Source organism: Hippoglossus hippoglossus, chromosome 12 (assembly GCF_009819705.1).
Source record: "Hippoglossus hippoglossus isolate fHipHip1 chromosome 12, fHipHip1.pri, whole genome shotgun sequence".
Classification (NCBI taxonomy): domain Eukaryota; kingdom Metazoa; phylum Chordata; class Actinopteri; order Pleuronectiformes; family Pleuronectidae; genus Hippoglossus; species Hippoglossus hippoglossus.
In genome coordinates, this window is record NC_047162.1 from 4646391 (window position 1) to 4663823 (window position 17433).

At 42.8% G+C, this 17433-nt stretch overlaps 1 protein-coding gene across 3 annotated transcripts; it reads left to right on the plus strand.

Annotated features, from left to right (window-relative positions):
- Window positions 1–16: 16 nt before the first annotated feature.
- Window positions 17–17114, plus strand: zgc:162472 (uncharacterized protein LOC553495 homolog). 3 transcript variants are annotated; one of them, XM_034602317.1, is made up of 30 exons: window positions 17–145; window positions 2758–2960; window positions 3044–3683; window positions 3755–3858; window positions 3993–4058; window positions 5522–5674; window positions 5892–6025; window positions 6143–6237; window positions 6368–6422; window positions 6519–6653; window positions 6761–7000; window positions 7759–7822; window positions 7913–8114; window positions 8206–8315; window positions 8482–8875; window positions 9059–9193; window positions 9559–9595; window positions 9686–9793; window positions 9896–12290; window positions 12393–12839; window positions 12979–13139; window positions 13233–13480; window positions 14295–14358; window positions 14463–14616; window positions 14713–14848; window positions 14928–14961; window positions 15055–15153; window positions 15249–15531; window positions 16205–16460; window positions 16561–17114. In XM_034602317.1, exons 1-30 carry the CDS (start codon window positions 62–64, stop codon window positions 16666–16668), a joined length of 7344 nt encoding a protein of 2447 aa, XP_034458208.1. In that variant the 5' UTR covers window positions 17–61; the 3' UTR covers window positions 16669–17114. The 3 variants fall into 3 exon arrangements, with proteins under 3 accessions (XP_034458208.1, XP_034458207.1, XP_034458209.1); XM_034602316.1 differs by having other exon boundaries at window positions 9896–12839; XM_034602318.1 differs by lacking the exon at window positions 9059–9193 and having other exon boundaries at window positions 42–145; window positions 9896–12839.
- The last annotated feature ends 319 nt before the right edge of the window (window positions 17115–17433 follow it).

Genomic DNA, 17433 nt, shown 5'->3' on the forward strand with positions numbered 1-17433 from the left:
AACCCCTTTCACCCACGACTGTAGCGCGTCATATAATTAAACATGGCGCAGGGATGTGTGCATGAAGTCCGTTGTTTGTCACTCTGCGATCAATGAAAGCGCATTTCTCGCCGCGGAGGACATATTGCGGAGCTGCTCCGTTATCGTAAGTAACACGACACATGTAGACGTGGTAAAGAGGTGAACATGGCCGCCTCAGCTGTCTCCACGTTGCCACGAGCTCAGTGTGACTGTGGACTCGCAGCAGCAGCAGCAGCTCGGGTCGTGTGTGTGTGTGTGTGTGTGTTTGTTTGTACTTGTTGAGTTCGGAATGAGTCCGTCCACTGCGTCTCGCCCTCGTTAGAACGGACTGCGTCTCTTTGTTCAACTTGTGCTGATGTTTCCCTGCTGATTGTTTTCTGTGCAGCCGGAGGTGACGGCTGTCAGCGTCTCCCGTCCTGTCACAGGTCTGCACTGCGTAACGTAAATAACGTATTCTGGGCTGGGGCGCCACGCATGTAACGTTTCTGTGATGTAGACACTAACGTCACAATCATAGGGTGAAAACTTCTGTAGCAAAAACTACTGTGTGTGTGAGTGTGTGAGTGAGTTAGTTATCAGGTCGATTTTGGACCATTAAACATCATTGTGAGGACATTCTGTCTGGTCCTCCAAAATTGAGGCTTAAGACTTGGTTTTAGGGTTAGAATTAGTCATTTAGTTGTGACGTTTATAGGGATAGTTCCCCCCCCCAAATTAAAATTCACTGAGTATCTACTCAGCACTATGCCGATGGAGGGGTGGGTGAAGTTTAAGTGACTTTTGAATGCGGCATGGTTGTTGGTGCCAGACGGGCTGGTCTGAGTATTTCAAAAACTGCTGATCTACTGGGATTTTCACGCACAACCATCTCTGGGGTTTACAGAGAATGGTCCGAAAAAGAGAAAATATCCAGTGAGCGACGGTTGTGTGGACGATGTCAGAGGAGAATGGGCAGAGTGGTTCGAGATGATAGAAAGGCAACAATAACTCAAATAACCACTCGTTACAACCAAGGTATGCAGAATACCATCTCTGAACGCACAACACGTCGAACCTTGAAGCAGATGGGCTACAGCAGCAGAAGACCACACCGGGTGCCACTCCTGTCAGCTAAGAACAGGAAACTGAGGCTACAATTCGCACAGGCTCACCAAAATTGGACATTAGAATATTGGAAAAACGTTGCCTGGTCTGATGAGTCTCAATTTCAGCTGCGACATTCAGGTGGTAGGGTCAGAATTTGGCGTAAACAACATAAAAGCATGGATCCGTCCTGCCTTGTATCAACGGTTCAGGCTGGTGGTGGTGTAATGGTGTGGGGGATATTTTCTTGGCACACTTTGGGCCCCTTAGTACCAATTGAGCATTGTTTAAACACCACGCCTTGTTGAATCTATGCTACGAAGAATTAAGGCAGTTCTGAAAGCAAAAGGGGGTCCAACCCGGTACTAGCAAGGTGTACCTAATAAAGTGGCCGGTGAGTGTATATGTCTGATCTACTGAGTGGGCCACATGGCTCTCATAGTGCTGCCATACAAGCCATTGGCCACTCAGATTTACCTTGAGCCTCAGCGTACCCTCAAGTTCGGCCTGTATCATTGATTACAAGGCCAAAACACCTGATGACACTAAGGTGCACAACTGAAGTCAAGTCACTAACATCTGCTGGTGGCCGCTAACACCTGCTAACATCTATTGGTACACTGTAAAAAAAAACCATAGAATTTACCCAATAAATATATTCCTTGGCGGAGGTTAATATCTATGACAAATTTGGAAATTCAGGATGATTTAGATTCTTATTCATCATCCAGTAAACTGCAAATGGCTGTAAACACACTGAGTCCTGCAGCAGATTGTCTGGCCCCCACAGAGTCCATGATCTCAACATTATGTCTCTGTGGTTTTTACATGAAGACAGCGAGGGCCTTAATCCACAGAAGAACTGTGGCAACGCCTCTAAGAGGCTTAAAACAACTTGCCTGACGATTACCTTGACAAACTGCCAGTGTAACTATAGTATTCTGGCTGGGGCGCCATGCATGTAACGTTTCTGTGTTGTAGAAACTAACGTCATAATCACAGGGTGAAAACGTCTTTTGTGTGTGTGTGTGTGTGTGTGTGTGTGTGTGTGTGTGTGTGTGTGTGTGTGTGTGTGTGTGTGTGTGTGTGTGTGTGTGTGTGTGTGTGTGTGTGTGTGTGTGTGTGTGTGTGTGTGTGTGTGTGTGTGTGTGTGTGTGTGTGTGTGTGTGTGTGCTAGTTAGTAGGTTGATTTTATACCATTAATACCTTCAGGGCACATAATTGGTGCTGCTATGAAGAAAACAGGTTGACACTCTTAATGATGACCTGATTGAGTTCTTTCACTGTCTATCATACATGTATATAGTTATTTGACTTGTAGAAATGATGGTACAATAACTGTACAAAAAAACAGCACTGTATGCCAGACAATTCATCTATCACAACATTTTAAACAGTTGTTTGCTGTCAAACAGCGACTAATTCTAATCTGGACACTGCATTTGCCATTTCCTGGAAGTTATGAAAATAGTAACCAGAAAAAATATTCACATTTATGCAGAAGTGAATATTTAAATGAGGAGAATTTAGAATTACTTTTGAAAACCCTTCACGACAGTAAATTAGTCATTAATGGCAAAATAGTGAGAGCGACTTGTACTTCAGGACATTGTTTTTACTTTTGGAATACTAATGGGGCTTTTTTATTTTTAGGTCAAAATGTTTCGTCGATCAAGGTTTAGTATTCGGCCTAATGTCGGTACGGCAGGCAGAACAGCAGCAACACCTCAGGAAGCACCTTCATCAAACCAGGAGTCCAGTGAGACCCCCAAAGACATCAGTGAGAGCAGCACTCCCATCGCTGTGACAGATATCAAATCTGACGTGACCCCATCTGAAAAAACAACAGCCCCTGGGTGAGTAAAATACATTAAAGGACTTCTGAATGACATTACTCACGTTATGTATAACTAAAACAATTTATCTCACTACTGTTTAGGGATGGCAATGACCAAAATGTGGAAGGGGCCAGCTCCTCGGCTGCAGTCCAGAGAAGGAAGCGGTTTTCTGTCAAGCCCAAAGTGGCTCCTGGCCGCCCCTCCAACCTCGCTCGGACATCGAGGACCCTCGCCAAGGCAGATGCTGAAACTCCCGCTGAAACCCCCGGCTCAGACCTTGAAAAGCCATCAACATCCATCCAGACTGGGACAACGGCCACCCCTCAAGGACTCCAGTCCCCGAGGCGAAGAAGGCGTTCGGAGGAGAGCAAGCAGCCCAAAGTGCAGCCTAAACCAACCCCTGACTCCTCTGAGCCTTCAGCTGTCCTTCTCCCTGAGGATTCACTAGAACAAACCGATCAGCCCACGGACAGTGGCCAGCAATTGGAAAGCAAGTCAGGCAGCCAAGTTGAAGAAGTTCCTCCCAGACCACCTGATAAAGTGCTCTTCTCTATACCAGACAGAGAAGCAGTAGAGTTATCTGAGAGGGCCAAGTCTCTAGTGTCATCTAAGAGTGGACGTTCATTGTCCCCATCAGCGCTGTCTTTGAGTAGACTCCTGAATGACCCATCCGATCTACAGAGGCTCGCCAAGGCCCAAAAACTTAGAGAGTTACTCAGACAGGAGAAGCACAAAGAAAAGGTGAGTTGTTCTTTACTTATCCTCACTCTCAGTTGAACAAAAATGGTTTCAATATATATTGTTTGTTGCAGAAACTCAAGAAAATGAAGCCGCATGTAAAGGAATATACTTTAGATCCCACCAAAATGACCATGAGGGACCTTATCCATTATCTACCGCTGTCCAACCCCATGACGTAGGTCTCTTCAGTGTCTCTATAGTTTATTTTTTTTATTTTATATACCTCCAGATAAAATATTTTCTGTTGATTATTTGGAAAAATAACATTTGTGGCTCATCCTATGTGAATATAATTTGCTATTTTTCCAGATCGAGTGTAGAAGACATAACTCAGGAAAATGAGACTGTGCTCCCACCCTCACCAGCAAGAGAACCGTAAGGATATCTCATCCTCTTATAAATACCTTTCATTTTATGTTTTCTTGATATTGTACTTATTGGGCAGCAAAATGAGTGTTGGCTTCTTTCTGGCTTTCCCTGTTTATATCTAACAATCAAACATGAGTTGTTCTTTAGACGAATATAGCAGAAAGATGGCTGAACACAGTTATTAGTCCTTGAAAATTTGATGTGGCATTGAGGATGAATATTCCGGGTTCCCAGCCCAAATAACATACAGTTTGTTTCAATGATTGCAGAAGCAGCACTAGCTTTCAAAAAACAAATTTCAATATGTATTAATTTACTGCACATCTCATGGAGATTTTTTGCCTTATTTATAAAGCCCTGGATAAAATACTGAAATTATCTAGAGGGGCTGTATGTGTGAACATAAATGTCCAACTTAGAGGCTCCAGAAATACTCCGCAGTTTTTCCTGCCAGTCACAAAATAAAACAAGATAATGTCTGAACTGTGAGCCCACATAAGAAAACAGTAGGATATTTTCTGGAGGAGTGGATGTGAGTGGATGTGTTGAGGACGTTTCTAACACGTGAAATACTGAAACATACAAAAACAAACAAAAGAGCCATACACATGGAAGTCACCAACAAAGACATCAACTTGCAAAGAGGATGAGATTCGAGAGGTTTTGATAATATAGGCCGACGCCGGTGTTGATGGGCTGTAAACAAACTCATGTGATCTCCGCCGCAGAATTTATACATTATGACCTGCCTCCTGCATGCTGCACCACCCCTCGCCTGAATACTCTGTGGTGCTGTGAATGCGTCCGATAGGAGAATCTCCTGCTGCGTTCTTTATTTATGATAAGCAATCTCTGGACAAAGTCCTGACCCCATTGTCCAGACATCTTTAGCAGTTCATGTCTGAAAACGTCCTAAATGATTGACTGAAAGACAGAATAGTCTGGATTATTTTTGTCAATTCCCAGTACAGGTTGCTTGTACATTTGTAAAGCCAGACCTATCAGTGCTGTGTCAGTGCTTGAGAATGGTGTGGCTGCACCCATTATCTTTCTGCTTTAAGAGCAAAATATGGCCAGGCTTGTTTGTATTTCTTTAAACCAATCACAAATGTCCTGGATGGTGTTAAGCCCAGGATGCATTGATTCTGCCTTTGTAAAATAGCGTGGGGGGGGCTGTTTTGGTGGAATATTTGCACATGGGAAGGGAATCAGTGTCATTAAAAGTAAATGCCAAATAACAAAAACAGTAAAAGATATGTCAGCTGTGTGATTGCATGATTCAAATTGTTGTCAAAATATCGTTCAGGATGCTAGTGGGGGGGTTGTTGTTGTTGTTTCCTGTACTGAAGTAGATTTGTTGTTTTAAAGATTGTGGAAGGAGAGCAGAATGCCATTTGAGACCTGAGGCCAATGGTCTTGCACACCAAACCCCTTCCTTCTCGCTGATGTTTATAATTCATCGCCTGCAGGTCTCCGGAGAAAGTGCCGGAACCCGAAGCTCCCCCTGAACTGCCGAGCACGATGGAGGATGAAGAGGAGATGGCAGAGGAAGAGGATGACTCACTCATGGTTCCTCAGGTCAAAGTAGCAGAGGATGGCTCTCTCATCATTGATGAAGAGAGGTCGGTGCATTCTTTCATATTTATTGACTTGTCTTTTCTTTGGTTTTGTTGGTGAAAGGTTGTACACACTTCAGTTGTTCATTATCTTGATAACTAAAAATGCATCCAAACTGTCCTCGTAGATGTGAATTGTCTCCTTAATGTAAACATAATTGTAATATTAGAGATGATGGAACCAATTGTCTGTTTAATAATATCCTCTCTACCTGCATCTCAGCTTGACGGTGGAAGTCCAGCGAGCAAAAGGACCAAACCCAGCACAGGATCGAGATCCCATCTTTGAGCGTGGCTCCACGACAACGTACTCAAGCTTCAGGAGAAGCAGCTATTCAAAACCCTGGTCCAGTGAAGGTTGACATAAATAATAATATTAAAGATCCAGAATTACAATACCTTTTTATAACAAAGCTTTTTCTCTGATGCCTTGTTCATTTGTTTTTAATTAGTTGAATATTTTGTTTTCAACAGAGACAGACATGTTCTACCTGGCAGTCAGTATGGTGGGGACAGACTTTTCCATGATTTGTCAACTGTTTCCTCACAGAGCTCGATCAGAGATAAAGGTCAGTGATGTTTACTATGACCAGGCTATGACTACATACATACATATATTTGTATAGTAGGACGAAGAAGACGATTCTCACTGCTTCAGTAAATTCATTAAAACTATTTAAACTGTATTTAAACTTCCAGAACAAATTCAAAAAGGAGGAGCGAGAGAATTCCTGGAGGATTGACAAAGCGTTTAGTAAGTATTCACTAGCACTTAGCTGGTTAATATGACATTAAATGAATGGCCCCTGTGTGTATTTAGATGCAATATTTACTGCCAATTGTTTTGTAGAAGAGAGACGCAAGCTGGATATTGAGTATTTTTCTAAGCTTCTCGAGAAAATTTTGGAGGTTCAGAAAAACAGGAAGAAACTCAAGTCACTCGTTAAGAAGAACTCCCCCAAGAAGTCAAAGAGAAAGGCAAAGGGTATTTATCTTGTCGTTTTTTAAATTTTTTTTAATTTTTACCATGTTTTATGCTCAGGGTTGTGGATTACAGTCTGGAGTACAGCATCGTTCTCATTCCCTCTACAGGCAAAAAAGCTGCAAGCACGCTGAGTGATGTGGAGGAAGAAAATGAGAACGATGCCAATGAAGTTCCCAATCTGGAGGATGAGGCGGAGGGAGAGAAGGAGAACGAGAATCTCTGTAATGAAGGAGGAACCCCTGTTTCCAAGCCTAAGAAACAACGCAAAAGAAAGGCTAAACAGGCAGCTGTGAACGAGGAAGCAAATGATAAGAAAAAGAAAACTGGTGAAAAGAGCAATGAACAAGGTACAGTAGCGTTTAGTTATTTCAGGAAAATGTTCACGATTTCTAGATAACCTGGTGGAATTAAATAGTAAATATTGCTTTGTAGATCCACGGGAGCTGTCATTGAGTTTGACCTAATTGGTTTAACAAGATTTCTAGAAATGTAATACATCAGGCTCAGTTCATTTTTGTTATTCAGGGTATGTTATCAATGTAAGATCAAGGTTTTTCAAGATCAAACTTTTGAGTTACAGAAGAATGTAAAGAAACTACAGCATGGAGCAGTTATTTATTCTACCTTTAGAGGAAATTATACCATCCAGTTTGTTTGTATCTGATTCCATAGCAGAGTCAACTGACATTCCTCTTTTACACCAAAATTATCGGGTACTTGCAGTTTTTTTTTTTAAATGCAAGTAAAACCTAAAAAATTATTGACTAATTTTCCTTTGTCAGCAGATGAGTTTGTCTTTTAGATTTTCTGAGACTGAGCAGCTCCCTCATGTCGCTGTTTTGCCAAATTGGTGCTTTCACTTGGGTTCCTCATTTCCATCACTGTCAATCAGAGCAGATAAAAACCTCTGTCTAGTGCAGAGTAATTTGACCCGTGATTGAATGCCAATTTACTTTTGTTGACCTTGCGAAAATGGACATCTTGGTTGTCAATAAAAATGCCCCATCCACGCAATTTGTGACCACGTTATTCCTGTTTCTCCATGTGTGCTTTCACATTGTTTTCGGCTTCCTGCTACTTAATTTTGATCTGCTTTAATGCTCAGGTGAGGCCTGCATACCTGAAGACCCTGAAGCCGCTCTTGCCGAAGACCAAACAACTCCAGACATGTAAGTAAACTGTAAAAATGTTCCCTAAGTAAAGTATGTTTATGTATTTTAAGTTTGAATTTAAATACATTGTTTTGTCCGCATAATTAGGTCTGAAAAGACTGACAACGTGAATGTATCCAAGGACACAGCAATCAAGCCTGCTAAACTTTCCCGAGGCAGAGCACCAAAACCGCTGCTGCCTTTGGGACGAAAGTGGAGTAAAAAGCTTCCACCAGACTCAACAAAGGCCAAAGATACTGCCTCAGATAAAGAAGACGAGAGTGTGACTGATGGAGCCTCGAAGGAGCAGGTTATTATCTCAGTTTCAGTTCACAGTCCTCACATTTTTCTACACATTTTTTCTTAACTGTATCTCACAGAAAGCTATGATAAACCTTCAGGTAAATCCAGATTCATCACCTTTAAGAGAGGATAATAAGAGGAAGTCAGACGATGCTGACATTTCCTCTGAAGAGGAGGATGTCACTGCTCCGCCTCCGAGACCTACCAGGTACAAAATACTTCATGTCTTAAAAGACACTCTCATTCAAAACTGTAAACAGAAAGACTGACATTCCCAACCCTCAAAGAAACTACTATCTAATAAAATAATAGTGTCAATATTAGAAAATGATACGTGTATACTGGTTTATAATTATTCTGACTGTGTTTTGTAGGTATGGAAGAGTGCCCAAGCCCACCAAGCTCCTGAATTACCCTGCCAAAGAAGAACCCACCTCTCCGTCCAATACCTCCCCTGCCTCACCAGTGATGTCTGCTGCATCTGCTGCCAAGCCTAAACCCAAATGCACAGCCAAGAGGGGACGATCCTCAAAGCAACAATCGGCCCAACAGTCCAAAAAGCCCAAACTAGTCACGCTCAGGACCTCTCGGTCAGAATTCAGCGATGATGATGATGATGATGAAAAGCAGCAGGATCAGGAAGAGATAGAGGAGGAGGAGTACCCTCTGTGTAGCCCCGGTGAGGACAGCACTGCCCCTGTGTTTGTGCCGGCCAGCCTGCGCTCCCCGCATCCTGTGATTTCAGAGGTGGAAGAGACTATGGAGGAGGTAGGTGAAACTGTTTCCCTTTCACAGACATCTTGGACAGCTCCCATTCATTTTTATTTAATTTGACATAATTCCTAAAACACGCATTTTTTGTATTGTTTCTTGCATCTGTGTTTCTTTGTGCATGGTTTTGCATTCCATAATTCACACCCTCCACTCTGACTCCCCCCATCCCACCCATAGCTTGATATTTTGGCCAATATGCCTGATGTGTTGGGCCTCTCCCAAGATGTACTGTGCCCTGATTCCTCATTCGACCTGGCACAAAATGACACAGGCACAGCTGAACCATGTGAACATCAGTTGGACCTGCTGGTTGTAAGTTTCTCATGTCTAAAATATATTACCACTGATATTAAATCATTAACCCCTGTTACACTAAACATTTTATATAATTTCACATTTTTTTTAGTTTTATCTATATTGATAAAATGCAATTTTACAGTGTTTTCAGTTTTAATGCATGTATTTGTTTGTGGCTGGATCACTATCATATTATGACTTATGACCTCATGTTAAAGTTTTGTTTTTGCACATTAAGAAACTGATTCTTCCAGCTTTTATATTTTATAATTTGCTGAGCTGGATGAACATATTGCATCATTTTTTGTCCGGATGTAATCACCTTTTATAGAAGGCTCATATAATGATCAATGATCAATAATAATCACTATTTGTTGCAGGATGTTATAGATTTCCTCTCTTCAGAACACACAGAAGGTATGTTGAAGAGGTACTCTGACTAGTTGCCAGTGGATTACTCATCTTTTAGTTTTATTTCATTCATTTTTGCGGTGTCTTTTCTTTCAGTAACTGAAGACGAGAGCTACAATGAAGCTGCTCAAACTCTGTTGACCATTGGCAACCTGGCTCAACTCACAGCGCAGAATCAAATAATCACAGAAGATCACACAACAGGTAAGAGACAGAGGCTACAAGATTTCTATGATTGGAACTGTTTTAGTTTTAGTTTTTTTTCATTACAGTAAATTTAACATGTGGTGTTATGTTAAAATGCAGGGACAACATCAGTCAGTGCAGAAGAAACTGAACAACACCTGGGAGATGCTGACCAATTGGAAAACTGTGAAATTCATATCATGTTTGGTCATGGAGACACAGAAACATCAGAAATTATTGCTACTGTGGAGCCACAACAAGGCACAACAGACAGTGGTGACGCCCCAATGGTTGAAACCAGTGATCAGTCGTGTGGTGGGCAGAAGACTGTGTCTTATACAGATTTTAGCCCTCAGTTAGAGTCAAGTCCAGAGAGTGCAAAGAAACACTCTCCACAGACCAGCAAAGGACGCTTGTCCAAGGTTAAACCCAAACCTAACTTAAACCGAGGCTCCAGGACTGAACAGCCCAAATCCCAACCAGATACATCAACAGAACAGACAGCTGGCGAGACCAACTCAGAAGCTTCCAACATTCAAGTCACTGAATCACCGTCAGCTCCTGAAGAAATAACCCCGAAGATACTAGAATATTCTCCAACATCATCAATAGATGACGATTCCTCTACTAAATTTAAACACACAGAAGAGCTGGGTGTCACTGGGGACAGGTCAGGTACAGCAGCATTAGACCAAAGTGCCTCAGAACACCAGAGTCACTGCTTTTCTGATGCCCAGTTTGAACCCAGTGGAGAACAAGCCAACAGAGACACGATGTCGGATCAAAAGCTGAGGTCTCATGCTGAAATAATTCAGAGTTTCTCAAGTAATTTAGCAACATCTGAAACATCAGATTCTGTTCCAGTTCACGAAGAGAGTCAACATTCTGCTGCTTTCGTCACACCTGTAGACGATGTACCGGTCAGTCAGAAAGAAAAGAGTGAGGCTGCATCTACTAGCCAGATCAAGAGAGGGCGATCTCAAAAAGTAAAACCCAAACCAGTCCTAGCACAGACAAGAACTGCTCGATCTAAACCTCAAACTACAAAAGCCACAGTAGAGAAAGACCCCAGCCCAACTCCAGTCCCCAAAGTCCATGAAAAAACAATAGAAGTTGAACCAGACGCAACCAGCAGCACCTCTCCTGAATATCCAAGTCAGAGCACTGGTCCTGCTGCAGCTTTGATACCATCATTTGATTTAGGCTCTACCCATACACCCACAGAGGAGTTGTCTAATCGTGGATTGGATCAGAGTGTCTCACAAAACCAGATCCTCTCTGAACCCAGTAACAGAGACACAGGGTCAACATCTGGATCCACAGATGAAAAAATGGCAACTCGTGATGGAACAACTGAGAGTAGTGATAACCTGGTAACATCTGACTCAGCTGTCACGAAATCACAAGTTGGGCAAGACTCAGCTCCAGAGAGCAGTGACCATCCTGCTCCATCTGTTACACCTGTAGACAATGTACCTGTCAGTCAGAAAGAAGAGAGGGAAGCTGCATCTACTTGCCAGATCCAGAGAGGGCGATCCCAAAAAGTAAAACCCAAACCAAACCTAGCACAGACAACAAGAACTGCTCGATCTAAACCTCAAACCACAGAAGACTCCAGCCCAACTCCAGTCCCCAAAGTCGATGAAAAAACTAAAGTAGAATCAGAAGCAATCTGTGGCATCTCTCCTGAAATACCCAGTCACAGCACTGGTCCTGCTTCAGTCTTGATACCACTGTTTGATTTAGGCTCTACTCTTACACCCACACAGGAGCTGTCTACAACTGAAGAGAGAAGGACAGCTGATGCACTTGTTGTTCAAGTGTACTCACAAAACCAGAGCATTTCTGAAACCAGTTACATAGACACAGGGTCAACATCTGGATCCACAGATGAAAAAATGGCAGCTGGTGATGCAGCTTCAGTCCAAGAGAGCAGTGACCACCCTGCTTCATGTGTTACATCTGAAGATTTACCGGTCAGTCAGAAAGAAGAGAGGGAAGGGGCGTCGACCTGCCAGATCAGGAGAGGGAGAGCTCAAAAAATCAAACCTAAACCAAACCTAGCACAGGCATCAAGAACCGCTCGGTCCAAACCTCAAACCACAAAAGACCCTGTCATGCATGTGCAGCTTGTGGAGACACCCTCCAGCCCAACTGTAAAGCCTCAATCCACTAAGAAGACAACAGCAGAGATGGAAGCTCCGCCAATTTGCAGCATCTCGCTTCCAATTCAAAGTACTGACACTTCTACGGTTTCTGTACCATCACTGGAATTATGCTCTACTCATAAACCCACAGAGGAATCATCTGCAACTATGGAACAACAGACAGAAGTTGGACTAAACTCAATCGTAAAAAGTTCCGAACAAAATGTACCTCATAGAAGACAACAGTTTTCCAAAGTCAAACCGAACTTAGGATCATCCACCAAAACCACACGGATAAAACTGCAGCCAAAGACAATCAGTGAACCCTCAGTTATGGAGACCTCTTCAAATGTAACATCAGAACCATCACCTGTGGACAATTCACAATTTGAGGGGAAACTGATAGAGGAGGACTTAAAGCTCTTGACATCATCGCAGTGTCCGTTAAATACAGAACTCAGTTTGAAAAAATCTGCACCTGCAGAGTCGGAAAAGACAGAGGGTACATCCTCTGATGGTATTGGCATGGCAACATCATGCGTTGCTGAGAATCAGTCCTTGTTGCCAGACACAATCCCTGAAAGTGAAATCAGTGAAATGTCCACGTTTGAGAGGGAATCCACGGGGGACAAAATGTCAAATAATGACAGCGCGGAGGCTGGACCTGCTTCACAAGTCTCTGATCCAATTACGGCTTCAGAGTCTCAGTCTCCAGAAGGTGGCTCCACAGAGTCAAAAATATCGTCGGTTTTGGCAATGAATGTCTTCTCCATAACAACCGTCCATCCAACAGAGAGCTGCCCTGAGTCATGTCCAGAAAGTGACTCAGAAGTAAAAAGTCAAGATGCAGCCCAGCAATGTTCAGAAACAAGAGAAACTCCTCAAACATCAAATGACAGATCTCAATCTGCCTCAAGGTAAGATGTGAGTTTTATGTTCCTGATTCTATGAAAACGTTTTGTCCTTTTTAATCTAAATACTACTTTTCGACTTGGAACATCATGTTATATATTTTAAGTAGAAAGTTATCTTGTAACTGTTTACTCCCACTTATAGAACTGACAGTTCTCGATTAGAACTCATAGACTATTCCAAGTCTCCAAAAAAAGGCTCTCAAAGTCGAAGAGGAAGGCTTATTAATCCCAGACCCAACCTGGGACGCAGCAGTCGGCCTCCACAACCCCAACAAGTCCGGTCCACAGCACAAGCACAAGCAGGTTTGAAACCCTAAAAGAAAAGTTTTCTTGTCTCCAATAATGGTGAGCAGATTTTTAGAATTACTGCCACTTATGGTTCTTCTATTTTCACAGATTCCGGTGCTCAATCAGAAAGTGTTGACGCTTCAGTTTCCCTCAACCCTGTGTCTGAACTCCGACCCGACATTCCAGATCCAGTAGAGGGAGCTGTTGAATCACATAGTCGCCAAGAGTCCTGCCCAAATGATGCTCAGTCCTTGCTGGGTTTGACACAATTTATTGATCAGGAGAGTGACTCCCATTCAAATGATGCTGTGTCCTCTACGGGTTGTGTGACACAAGCAGTGGACAATTTTTCTCAAGTAAGATATTAACCAATATGTGGCCCAGGAGGCGTATCATGTGGGATTACATGTATGATTGCCGTGTCTATTTGTATTGAAATGCCTGCTAAGCTTGTTTTATATTGGCATTGTCCAGATATATAACATCATGCTAATAACTTCATTCTTATTGTATTATTGTATGATACAGATTCCTTACCATGCTTGTACTCTCGGCAGTTGACAATATATTACAGTGTTATGAATGCATTATTGTAGTTTAACAGCATCCACTGTTATATAAAGAATGGTGTTAAATGACATCCAACCACAGTTAGAGGCTGATTTATGCTGCCTTTACATATAAAAATACATCTGTCTGTTTTAAACAATAAAAACGTCCCTGCCCTCATCGAGGTCCTCCATGCATCCTATGGACAAGATTACATAGAATACATCCACTAGAGGGCAGCGCAAGGTCACAAGTGTCTGACAACAACAAACATGGCAATGGTGGAAGAGGTTGCAAAATCATCTGTTGGTCCCTGTGTCCAGGAAAAGTAGCATCATATAGATTCCTGTAGTTTCTTACCAACTTGCTTTCCTCAGAATATTCCATGTTGCTTGTGTCTCATGGTCGTCTTGCTTGAGCGATTGGCTTGACTGCCCCTCAGGATTTCCAGTGGTACTGCTCCGTTTCGTCTCAATCCATAAGCTTACAGAAGACGTGCACAAAATGAACGCAGTGTACAGATAGAGGGCTACATCCATTTCTGTTTACGTATCTAACAATGAGTCTTATAGTCTTAAGGATTTATCCTGAAATACTTTTCTCTGATTCCTTAAATCCTAGAACACGTCCACATTAGGCACAGAGGGGACCCAAAGTCATCCGTGTCTCACAATATTCCCAGACTGTAAGTCAATCATGGATCACATTCCACTCACATCAGATGATTTGTATTGTGCAGTGTGTACTCAGTATGGTGTTTGTGAAAACCTCTCTCCCCCTGCTCCTCAGTGACGTCCGAGCCAATGCCTCCAGGTTCAGATGTACCGTTTTTCATCCTCTCACTGAGTGAAATCCCAGTCTGCTCCTCAGGGGAGGTGATGGACAGTGCTGCAGGGCCCCTACCTTATCTTTTCGATGGAGATGCACCAATACAGCAACAGAGGTTTGTGCATTTCTTTTATCAGCTTGCTAACCAGGCAGACTTGGAGCCTGTTTTGTAAAGTGTATGGATCCTCAACCGTCCTTCACTTCTCTGCAGTGTTCCTGGAGAGAGTCTGGCACCAGAGGAAGACACATCTCTCTCTAATGTCCCTGTGTCCATGTCGCTGGAGGAGAGTAGTGAAATGGGCTTCCTCGGTGTAAAAGATGAAGGGCGGGACTCGGCTGTACATAAAGTGAGTGAAGCTGAAAGAAATTACTTGTGTAAAATGTCAATTGTTGTCTCACTTTTTTTTTTTTTTTAACCCACACCAGGTCTCGGTCATGGAGAATCCAGAGGATCCACAGGGTAGAGTGATTTCATCATATATATCTTTTTTAACAAGTGGTTCATCTCATATTACTGATAGTTAATGTGGATCTTGTGTGTTTTTTCGAACAGAGACAGTCCAGCCCCCCACATTACCAGAAACTGTAGAGAATAATGCCAAGACTGAAACCCACCTTGCCAAGAAGAGGATATCAGGAACTGGAAGACGAGGTATGCAGGGGAAACACAAACTCATCATAAACTCATCACATGCACTCCAACTGGACACGTGTATTTCATCATGTACTTGTCTCTCTTCAAACCAGCCAAAGTGCAGGTGAAGCCCAATATTACAAAGAAGACACAAGCCAGTAAGACGGTTGCTGCGAACACCAACCAGGACTCAGGCCTTCCTGGGCCGTCCATGCAGGCAGAAGCCTCTGATGCAAAAACAACTGCAGGCAAGGTCGGTGTCACTGAGCCACAGAAGGGAAGTGGTGACCATGTAGACATAGGAAAGGAGACTCCGTCGGTTGGAAAGAGCCCAGAGGACAGAAGTCCAAGAGCACAAACTAAGACAAAGACCAGGGGGATGACCACTCGGGCAAGGTGAGGAAAAGACATTTAAAATACTTAAATTAAACAGAACTAAGGAGTCTGCCGCATGTGAGCAGCTTTGTAAGGCTGTAATTAAATGTTAACAGTAGCATGATAACACAAGATAACATGTCATTGACAATTGTTCATTCTTGATGTTTAACAGGTTATGTTCCAGGGGCGTAAATCAACAGTTTTTATCACAATATGATTTGATATAGATTCTTTGGACAATGTTATGATGTTTGCTGATAACACAAAATCTGCCACAATACAATTTGATTCCGTACGATTTAGGGGCCTGTGATTGTTATGGGACGATATTTCATGTCCATTTTACAAATTTAGTTACATTTATATCAACTCAAAAAAAGCCACTGAAATTTGATTTGAGTTCATATTTGACTTTAACTCCCTTTTAAATTAAAAACATGTCACCTATTTCCGAGCATTTCATTGCGTCTGTGTAAAGGGCCTTTCTGTCTTTTATTGTCTACCTCTGCATCTCCTCTTTTGTCTGTGGCTACGAAAGTGTGAATCAATGTTTGATTGTCTCCAGGAATTAGGTCATATATACAGTAAAATTAGATGTCCTCATGGTGATGCTGGACAAAGAACAACCATCATGATAATTCGACATGACTGATGAGGATCATATTATTTAAATCTTTTCTAATTCTGACAGAAAATCCGATGATTTCCCTTCTTTCCTATCGGACGCGAACACCAGCGACCCTCCTCGTGGCAAAGCAGCTTCCAAGGGCCCTAAGGTCCAAACTCCACCCACAAGAAAACACTCCACCTCGACACCTGCAGCTTCAACCTTCACTGTCGCTCCCTCACCTGGTCACACAGAGCAGCCACAGAAACTCAGCCATTCAACCTCTTCTGCCACATCACCAGCACTGACCAGCCCCAGCACTTCTCAGTGTACAGCTGAGGTAAGGAGGGTTACAGGCTACAGAGCTGGATGGACAGTCATCTTACTTCAGTGGAATTGTTACATTGATTACAGCTCATCGTTGTTCTTCTTTGTTGTAGGTTTCAGCTTCGCAGCAAAGTGACTGTGTGGAGAGCAGCGCTACAGAGGTGGAGCCCACCAGTGTGTCTCAGTACTTCCTAAGTGATATTTTTACTGAAGTGGAGTAGGGATAAAAGGTGGAGTGAGAGGAAGGACCTGCCAGCGGCTCCGCTTGTTCTTCATTTTTGTTGTGTACAGTTTTCTCTGTAAAGATTTATTTATAACTAAAAGGCTTTTCTTTTCCCTGTAGTGAAGTCAAGCTGAATTTACTATGTTTACAAAAACGTTTTCACTTTCACAAGCATTTTGAACGTATAAACAGTATACAATTGTATGTTTACAACATAGGCTGCATATAAAGGTTCATCTCCACGTCCTCCCACTTCACAAACAAAGCTAAAACAACCAAGATCTGAACGCCACCATCTTACGCAGACAGAAAAATGAGCACTTGGACATGCATCAGTGTGATCAGGACTACCTAAAATGACAGAAACCATCTTTTAGAAAAATCTATTGATGAGTACTTAAGCTGTGTTCAATTCAGGAGTTGCATCCTTTCGAGGACATGGTCTACGTGGCCCATGAAGATCGCCTCCTTGGGGGGCCACGAAGGCTGAACCGGGATGAGATGGTCTCGTCTACAGAGGATTTCGGTGCACCAGCCTGTCCCGCCCTTGCTTAGCAACAGAGCTTTAGTTGGACATGACGTGAAAGTGTCAATGTCCCTCTGTGTTTTAACACTTGAACTTGTTGTTGAACTTGTTGAGTTGAAACATGATACTCAAGCATTGGACGTCTGGGTGCCATTACCTTTATGAAAAACATTTTGTCACCGAAGCCCAATGAATTCTGGGATAGTTTGGGCCGGGTATGATACACCCATTACAGCC